Source organism: Ursus arctos, unplaced genomic scaffold (assembly GCF_023065955.2).
Source record: "Ursus arctos isolate Adak ecotype North America unplaced genomic scaffold, UrsArc2.0 scaffold_19, whole genome shotgun sequence".
Lineage (NCBI taxonomy): Eukaryota > Metazoa > Chordata > Mammalia > Carnivora > Ursidae > Ursus > Ursus arctos.
This window is the reverse complement of record NW_026622863.1, coordinates 43633252-43642747: the sequence shown is the minus strand read 5'-3', so window position 1 is coordinate 43642747 and position 9496 is coordinate 43633252. Positions and strand designations below refer to the sequence as shown.

General features: G+C 55.3%; 1 protein-coding gene across 2 annotated transcripts; it reads left to right on the top strand.

The window, feature by feature from the left end:
• Window positions 1-248: 248 nt before the first annotated feature.
• Window positions 249-7699, top strand: PPP1R14A (protein phosphatase 1 regulatory inhibitor subunit 14A). Of its 2 annotated transcripts, XM_026482408.4 has the most exons (4): window positions 253-722; window positions 2830-2910; window positions 3472-3504; window positions 4418-7699. In XM_026482408.4, the coding sequence occupies exons 1-4, from the start codon at window positions 522-524 to the stop codon at window positions 4544-4546; spliced, it is 444 nt and encodes a 147-aa protein (XP_026338193.1). In that variant the 5' UTR covers window positions 253-521; the 3' UTR covers window positions 4547-7699. The 2 variants fall into 2 exon arrangements, with proteins under 2 accessions (XP_057170591.1, XP_026338193.1); XM_057314608.1 differs by lacking the exon at window positions 3472-3504 and having other exon boundaries at window positions 249-722.
• The last annotated feature ends 1797 nt before the right edge of the window (window positions 7700-9496 follow it).

Genomic DNA, 9496 nt, shown 5'->3' with positions numbered 1-9496 from the left:
TAACAGATGTCGTGATGTCAAACGAATACATATTTGTTGAATAGAGTGAGTGAATAGATGAAAAAGGCTACGTGGATGAGTGAATAAATGAAAGAACGAACAAATGACGTACTGTGAGTACTCCGGCTGGATCTTCTCTTGCAGAGAAAGGTGGCACGGGGGCTCCTGCACTGTCCCTTACAGCCGCCAGGGGGCGCAGACAGGCCCGGTCCCCAAGAGCCTGTCCCGGGACCCCGCCCCCCGGGATCCAGGCCCCGGGAGCCCCAGCCGCCCGGCCCCGGCCTGGGACTCCCGGACAGCGAGCAGACCTGGACTGGGCCCCGCTGCGGGCTTTAGGCGGTGCAGCGACGAGTCCCTGCGCTGCTGGCGGGGAAACTGAGGCCCGGGCGCCTGGGGCGGAGTTGGCCCCGAGGCGAGCCCGAGCCCCCGCCCCCGGCCGGCCCCGCCCCGGCCCGTAAGAGGCCCCCTGGGCTCCCGGCAAAGCAGCACAGCGCGACGCGGGGGCCGGGGCCGGGACCGCGATGGCAGCTCAGCGGCTGGGCAAGCGGGTGCTGAGCAAGCTGCAGTCTCCGTCTCGGGCTCGCGGCCCGGGGGGCAGCCCCGGGGGGCTACAGAAACGACACGCGCGTGTCACCGTCAAGTACGACCGGCGGGAGCTGCAGCGGCGGCTGGACGTGGAGAAGTGGATCGACGGGCGCCTGGAGGAGCTGTACCGCGGCAGGGTGAGGCAGGGAGGGGAACGGGGGAGAAAGGGGGGGTCTCGGACCGACAAACCCCGGGCCCGGACACCCTGCGCCCTTGGGGTCTCTGGTGCTTGTGCTGGCCTCAGTAACCCAAGAGAACGTGCGCCCCGGGACCAGGCATTCGTGGGACTCATTGGCCCTTGCCGACTCCCCTCCATGGCTCTCCGCTTGTGGACCCAGACACACACTTGGGTCTCCCGAGATGGTTGTGCATACCGGTTGGGCATATGGGGGGCTCGGAGGCACAACTGGGAAGCCTGAGCGGCCGTATCTGGACAGAGGTTGGGGGAGGGGCATGTCTTAAAGCCAAACTTAGATACGGTGAAGTGACCGGGAAGATAGTGAGACCCAGAGACGCACAGCAAAGGAAGCAACAGCATTCCCAGATGTGCACAGCGACTGGCCAGAGCCACTGCGACACAGGCTGTGGTCACCTACACATCAGCAGCCCCAGACACAATAGCTCAGGCCACAGCCCTATGCAGACACCCGGCACAAGGCACCCACACAAAAGGACTCCGGTTGCAACTCCTCAGAGACACGCAGTGGAGCAAGGCACACACCGCGCGAGCTGCAACTCCCCTGGGACACGGAATGATTCAGTAACAGCCGTCCGTTGCCTCCTAAAAGCAAAAGCAAGAACCACATGCAAACACAATGACAGACGCTACCCCTGCTCACAGAAAACAGCAGAAATGCTAGCTATACGCAGACAGCAAGCCGCACGAGCCGTAGGGACACACAGGCCTCACGTGGCAGAGACTGCAGCTGTCTGTGGGCACACAGGGCGTGAGCACAGCCTCGCGTGGGGACGCAGAGGCCACGGACACACATTTCACACCTTCCGCTTGAGTCTTCTTGAAGTCACACTGCACCACACACGAAACACAATCCAGGGATGTGGTGGTGGTGTCAGCGGACGGACAGGATGCACGAATGTTCCTGGGCACAGCTCGAAGGTGACAGAAGGCAGGGCCCCTCACGGCGACGCACACGGGGAGGCTCCTATAGGTGGACGGAGAAGTCCAGTAGCCATTGGTAGATGGCATCCTCTAAGGTCGTCCTCCGCTGGTGGGCATTACAGCTGCCATGACACATGACAGTGGGACAGACACAGCTAAACCAGAGCCACACGCCTCGCAGTCCCCCGACTGTAGGCCACCGTGCCATCCACGCCCATGACGCCCCATACCTCTGCACTCTCATGCCGGCCCTGGCCCCTTGGCCTGGGCCTCTGGCTCACACACAGAGCCTCACACAGGCATGTGATCCACTTAGAGACTATCCATGCCTTTGCTGAACCCCCTTCTCTGCGCCCAAAGCTGAGACCACCCAGCCCTGAGGCCCACAGTGAAGTCAGAAAGGACTTTGGGTGGGGGAGGAAAAAAAATCTGTAACCTCAGGGACCTCTTGCTTTGACAGCTGGATTTTGTCCCCCGCAGGGATAGTGAGCCAGCCTGCCTTTGGCTTTTTGCCCCAACAGGCTATACACGGAATCCCCCTCTGGGCCACGCAAAGTTGGGCTCCTGGCTCATGCCACCCACCCACTCCCGGGGGTGTTGGTGGTCATCTCTCTGGATGACCAGGGTGCACTCTTGGCCCTGGGGGCGGGCCTGAGCCCTACCCTCCCTTCCGGTCCTCCTAGGCAAGGGGCCTCCACCAGCAGGCTCTAGCCGGCCTGCACCCTTCCCCCACACCTAGTGCTTAGACTTTTCCTTGAAAGGGCAGAGCCAGCCCCTCTCCTGAATCTCAGAATCTGACATTCCAAGACTCGACCAGGCCTGTTTCCCTCTATGGGAACTGGGGCCAAGGAGAGAGACCTGTGCCAGCCCCAAGGCTCTCTGGGCTTTGGGGCCCCTCCAGCATCTGAGCTGGTACAAGCCCCTGGGCCTCTGTCAACCCATCTGTCACCCCTCCCCCCAACACCCAGATGTCCCGCCTTGGCGGTGCTGTCCCTGACTGCCACATTGTTGCTCCAGAACCCGCCAGCTGGGCCCTGGCGCTGGTGGGGCTTCTCCAGAGGCCTGGACAAAGGCGAGGGAGGGACAGGCAAGGGACCCTGACCACCCCTCCCTCCCTGCCTTAGGAGGCAGACATGCCTGATGAGGTCAACATTGACGAATTGTTGGAATTAGAGAGTGAAGAGGACAGAAGCCGGAAAATCCAGGTAGGTGAAAGGGAAAGCTGCCCTCCCCCCACCTTGCACCTTCCTAAAAATCACAATAGTCAACATGTTGATTGAGCACTTACTATGTGCCAGGCACTGTTTCACTTGCTTTCCACTTAACTCATTTAATCCTCACAAATCCTATGAAGGGTTTATGCTCTCCACCTTCCAGATGAGGAAAATGATTTAATCACTCTCCCTGGGTCACAGCTCAGAAGGAGCAGCTCTGGGAGTCAAAGCCAGGCAGGCTGACTGCCTGTGTCCTTGCTGTTAGGGCCTATGGACTCCCAGAGGCAGGAAATGCTGAGTGACCTTCTGGCCCTCTCTGGACTTAGAGCTGATCCTGGTGCTGAGTTTCTTGACTCAACCCTCCCCCCAGTTGCTCTGTAAGACCCTCGGGCTATGTTCTTCCCTGGTGATCAGATGGGAAGTCCACCCTGGAGACTGACTTCTTTTTGTCTTGTTGCCTTGGGGCTTTGTTGGGAAAGAGAAGGGGCTGGAGGGGCCTAGGGGCTAGTTGTTTACTAGTTTCTTTTTTTGCGGCGGGGGCGGGGGGTTTAGGGACTCCTGAAGTCGTGCAGGAACCCCACGGAGGTGAGTTTTTCCTCTCTGCTCTGGGCCCCTGCATCCTGGTGGAGAAGGGGGTCCCTGGGGAGGAGGGAAGAAGCTGCCTGGCCCAGGGACGGCAGAAGGAACTCTGGGGGAGCCCTCTGAGTTTCTCAGCCCCTTTCTTGTCTCCAGTGGTGTCTTTGTCTTCCTCACCCTAGCTCTTCTCTCCCCATCTGCCACTAGGGCCCGTCACCTCCTCCCACTGAGACGCTCCCCATCTGTGTCCGGCTTCTGCTGGTCCCTCTGCTGTCCTCCCCTTTGGGCGGCCCTTCCTGGGGCTCAGCCTCTCCCCGGCTCTCCCCCCTTCGGCTGCTTCTGCCACCCTGGGATTCCCTTCCCCACCTCTGCCCCCCCCATCCCTCTAGGCCCTGAAGCCCAGTGGCCCAACCCCTCCCACTTCCTTCCCTGCTTTAAAAGGGAAAAATATTCATGTTTCTCCAACCAGCTCTGGGCTGCCTGAGGGACAAACGTCATTGTGTGTCTGTCTGCCCCTGGAGCTAAGGCCTCTTTCCCTGGGGACCATCCTTGCGATCTCCTGGCCTGAGAAACATCTTGTTGTCTCTCTGTGGTTGTTTCTTTCTCTGTCCTTTTGTCTCTCCCTCTCCATCTGTCTCTGTGCCTCTGTCTTGGCTCTATCTCCCTGTCTGTGGCTCTATCTCTCCCTGTGTCTCTGTTTCTTTCTCTCCTTCTCTCCGTCTCTCTCCCTGTCTTTCTCTGTCTGTCCCACCACCCTCTTTCCCCATCTCTGTCTTTTGATCCCCCTCCCTAACTGCCTCCAGGCCCTCTCACTGCCCAGAGGGGAGGCGGGAGCAGTAGGGGCCCAGGTCAGAGGGGTTGGGCTGGGCAGGGGGCAGCCCCGCCCCTCCCCATGTTCTCAGGACCCCTGCCCCGTCCTCAGGACTTCGTCCAGGAGCTGCTGGGGAAGCTACGAGGCCTCCACAAGCAGCCCGGCCTCCGCCCGCCCAGCCCCTCCGGGAACCGCAGCCTGAGCCCCATCCAGGACTCAGCCCGGACTGCACCACCCTGACCTTGCCTCCGTGGCCCCCTCCCTTCTCCCCTACCCTCCACACCGTCCTGGTTTGTTTGTAAGTTGTATGTAATGGTTCTGTAACAACACGGTGTGCCTGTCTTTCCTCTCCCTGATTACCGTGGACTTTCCCGAGCTCCCCACACACACCTCCCTCTGTCCTGCTGCATCTCCCCTGCTCCCGGCACCCGCAGCTGGCCCGACAGATGGAGAATCACTCCTCAGCCAGAGAGCATGAGAACAGGCTCTGCTGGCCTTGCTCCCCCCCACCCCTCCCGGGACTCATCTTGTCCTCACTTCCCCCTCAGCCTTGGCCCAGTGCAAGCCAGCAGGGCCCAGTGGGTGTCATTCAGAGCTCCTGTGGGAGTGACGGCCTGTGGTCCTTGTACCACGGGAGATGCGCAAAACCAAATGTGCCCAGTGTTGCCACAACACATCATGAACAAACCAAGGGGGCTTCCTGAAGAAAGTGACACTGAGGCAGGGCTTTGAAGGATGCATAGGAGTTTGTGGGAAATGGGTACCCAGAGCTGAGGACTCTGAACCTTGTGGGTGGAGGGATTGACATTGAGGCTAAGCCAGGGAAGATACCAAAGATTGGCAGGGCCATCCACCCATCGGGATGGGCAAGTTCCCCAGAGCTGGATCAGGGAGGCCCCTGGGCTGGGCACTAGGGAGGCCTGAAGGGCTCCAGGGGAGGGGCTAGGGCATCAGAAGTGGGTGGCAGCTATTTACCCCAAACTGTGGGAGTATTTCAGTATTTTTTTTAAAGATTATGTATTTGACAGAGAGGGCACAAGTAGGCAGAGCGGCAGGCAGAGGGAGAGGGAGAAGCAAGCTCCCCGCCCAGCGGAAAGCCAGATGCAGGGTTCAATCCCAGGACCTTGGGATCATGACCTGAGCCGAAGGAAGACGCTTAACCGACTGAGCCACCCAGGTGCCCCAGTATGTCAGTCACAGCAGGTCTAATTGTAGCAGAGGTCCTGCCTGGGTCCAGTCAGGAGATGGGGGGACAGGGGAGCTGTGCCGGGCTAAGGACTGGGGCAGGGCCAGAGCTAGAGCACCCCCCCACCCCCACCACCAGGACAAAGCACACCTTACATCTTCCCTCTACCGACTGACATTGGGGCCCTGGCCTCATCCGTATGCCGTGCCACCCAGCAGCCCAGCCGGGATCGGGCAGCCATCCCAGGGAGTCTGAGCTCCAGTCTGGCAGGGAGAACTCCTGTCTGTCCAGCCCTGCAGGTGGCTCTGCTGTCCCTGCGCAGGCAGACCTCAGGCTTCCAGGGTCCGCTTCCCTCCACCCAAGTGTACAAAGAACAAATGGACATAGCCCTCCCGGCATCCAATCACCTGCGTGCATCTCCCAGAACATCCTCTTGGGCCTACGGAACTCCGACTTCCCTCTCCCAGAACCTGTTTTTGGTTCCTCATTCTGCGGAGGTGATTATGTGCTCAAAACCCAGGTCCTAAGGTCCTGGGTGTGCCATGTGTTGAGCCTCTCAGTTTCCTCATCTGGAAAATGGGGACTTTACAGATGAGGAAACTGAGGCCCAGTTTAGTAATATCAGTTGCCCAAAGTCACACACAGCAAGTGGCACTGGGCTTCAGTCCCAGGAATATGACTCCAGAGCCCAACTACTGAGCTACACTACACTTTGCGGTGATTGGTACACATTAGTGTCGGGGTGGGGGGTTTAACTCATTCATACTAAAGTGTTAGTGACTGCTCACACTCCTGAGATAGCCTATCCAAAGGGCCATACAACTTGACTGAGAACGAGGCTACAACGAAAGCACTGGGAAGCAGCATACCATGGTGGGTAGGAGCGTGGACTCTGGGGTTCTTGCCTGGATTCAAATGCCATCTGTCCCCCTTCCTAGTTGTGTCATCTTGAACAAGTCACTTTACCTTTCTGTGCCTCCGTTTCCACATCTGTGAAATGAAGAGGATATGAACAGTACCTATCCCCGGCGTTGCTGGGAGGTTTAAATGTAGAGATCACAGACGAGTGCCGGGCACGTAATAAACATCGTTATCAACCTTATCATTGTAGGGAGGAGCTGGACCATTAGCTCCTCCAGCCATCATCCCTGGCCAGCAGAGATGTGCCTTGGGAACACTGATTTTCAGGCCCTCTGATGTGGCAAAGCCCCAAGGGACACAGTGTACCCGACCTGCCAGCCTTGCATTGTTGCCCCCCAACTTGCCTGGTCACCAGGCTCCCTGCCTCCCAGGGTCTGTGCTGTTTCCCACTCGGCAGCCACAGGACGTCTTTCCCTCTCACCTTTGTCTCCATCCACTCCATTCCCTCTTTCTCCTTCCTCCAATTCATCATTTTAAAACATCAATTTCTTGGTATTGTTCTAGGATTTTTTTTTTTTTTTTTAGATTTTATTTATTTGAGACAGTGAGAGCACAAGCAGGGGGAGCCGCAAAGGGAGAGGGAGAAGCAGGCTCCCCACTGAGCAGGGGCTGGATGCCAGGACCCTGGGATCATGAGCCCAAGGCAGACGCTTAACTGACTGAGCCACCCAGGCACCCGAGAGAGAGAGAGAGAGAGAGAGAGAGAGAGCGCGCGAGAGAGCATCTTAAGCTGATTCTGCCCTGAGTGCGGAGTCCAAGGGGGAGGGGATGGTTCATCCCGAGATCACCACCTGAGCCAAAACCAAGAGTGGGACTCGCAACCGAATGCGCAGCCCAGGCGCCCCAACCCTGATACAATGTTAGTTTATTTTATTGTCTGTCTACACTCCCCGACTTTCAGCATATTAGCTCCTTGCCTGGCTTGAGCATGGCAATCCTAAGGTCTAAAACAGCGACTGGCCCACAGTAGGTGCTTGCCCCAAAGAGTGCCCCCTGGTGACCACATTCTCTCCACCCGGTGAGTCTCCCCGTATCTAAGTGAGTCCTCAGTGCCCCCTCGTGGCTATATGAGTTGGTTTTAAACTGCACGCCAGAGGTTGGTTACGCGGGTGGCGGGAGGGTTGTCAGCTGGATTTTAATTAAAAGAGCAGGCTGCAGAGGCAGCTGCTAGGAGGCATTCATCCATCTCTGATCAACAGTAGGGGCTTTGCTAATTAGAATGACAGATATTAGAAATGAGCTTTCATCAATGATATGACTGGTATTCACAATTGAGGCAGGAGGGCTCTTAGCAAAGAGATTAATCATGGTTGATATACAAAAATCAGTATCATCTCAGTAACACTGTAATAACCAACTAAGACATAACTTTAGGGGCGCCTGGCTGGCTTAGTCAGTAGAGCATGCAACTCTTGATCTCAGTGAGTTTGAGCCCCACATTGGGCATAGAGATTACTTTAAAAAAATTAAAAATAAAAAGTAAAATGTCAATAAAGGATATAGAAGGTAATCTGAAAAAAAATGAAACCATCCATGTCCTTGGATAGGGCATCTTAAATATTATCTACATGTCAGTTCTCTCGAAATTAACCGATACATTTAAACAATCTTAATAAAAATTCCAGATTTTTTTATTTTTTATTTTTTATTTTTTTTAAAGATTTTATTTATTTATTCATTCGACAGAGATAGAGACAGCCAGTGAGAGAGGGAACACAAGCAGGGGGAGTGGGAGAGGAAGAAGCAGGCTCATAGTGGAAGAGCCTGATGTGGGGCTCGATCCCAGAACGCCGGGATCACGCCCTGAGCCGAAGGCAGACGCTTAACCGCTGTGCCACCCAGGCGCCCCAACAGATTTTTTTAGGTACTTGATAAACCAATTCTCAAATTTATATGGAGGAATGAAAGTATACAGATAGTTAAGTCAACATTGAAAAGGAAAGGGGGGGTTGTGCTTTACCAAATATTAAGACAAACGGCAAAGCCGTAGTTATAAAAACAGTGTGTTGCAAGAACAGACGACTACACCGAAGGAACAGGACAGGCTCACAGGCAGACCCAGGCATGTATAGGGACATAAAATGATGGAGGTGGCACTTGCATTCGGTGGGGGAAAGGATGGATTGATTGTTCATCGCGGCTTTAGGAAAACTGACTCACTATATGGAGGGGAAAAAAATGGATCCTTACCTCACACCAAATACAAGGATAGACTCCAGATGAAGTCAAGACCTAAATGTGAAGAATGAATGTATGGAGTGAATGGTGGTGCCAGACAGGCTCAGTTGGTGGAGCGTGCAACCCTTGATCTTGGGGTTGTGAGTTTGAGCCCCACACTGGGTGTAGAGATTACTTAAAAACAAACAAAAAAGAAATGCATTTTCTCACAGTTCTCAAGGTTGGGAAATCTGAGATCAGGATGCCAGCATGGTTGGGCTCTGGCAAGGACTGTCTCCCTAGCTTGCAGACGGCTGTCTTCCTGCTGTGTCCTCACACTCAGAAAGAAAGAGAACAAGCTCTCTGGTGTGTCTTCTTAAGAGGACACTAGTTCCATCAGACCTCATCTAACCCTAATTGCCTCCCAAAGCCCCATCTCCAAGCACCATCACACTGGGGCTTAGGGATTCAACATACGAATTTGGGGGGGACACACAAACATTCAGTTCATAACAGTTACTTCTTTTTTTTTGAAGATTTTATTTATTTATTTATTTATTCATTTGAGAGAGTGTGCACGCATTGGGGGGGCACAAGCAGGCTCCCTGCTGAGCATGGAAGCCTGACGTGGGACTTGATCCCAGGACCCTGGGATCATAACCTGAGCAGAAGGCAGACGCTTAACCAACTGAGCCACCCAGGTGCCCTATAACAGTGACTTCAGAGGCTAGGTCAGAAAAAGCTTCAGCTGGATTCTCTTGGTATGCCTGGTCCTGGAAGCCAGCTGCCATGTTGTGAGGAAGCCATACAGACATGGAGGGGTTTTGTGTTCAGACAGCCAGAAAACAAAATAAAAACAAACAAACAAACAAACAAAAAAACCCACACGTGTGAAGAAGCGTGGAGAGAGAGGACCCCAGCCCTAG

What these genes read in the sequence shown, in the direction of transcription:
- PPP1R14A (XM_026482408.4), top strand. Translation starts at nt 522, where the DNA reads ATGGCAGCTCAGCGGCTGGGCAAGCGGGTGCTGAGCAAGCTGCAGTCT. An exon ending in ACAGAAGCCGGAAAATCCAG is followed by an intron (nt 2,911 to 3,471) that starts GTAGGTGAAAGG and finishes CGGGGGGTTTAG; the next exon opens with GGACTCCTGAAGTCGTGCAG. An exon ending in CGTGCAGGAACCCCACGGAG is followed by an intron (nt 3,505 to 4,417) that starts GTGAGTTTTTCC and finishes CCCCGTCCTCAG; the next exon opens with GACTTCGTCCAGGAGCTGCT.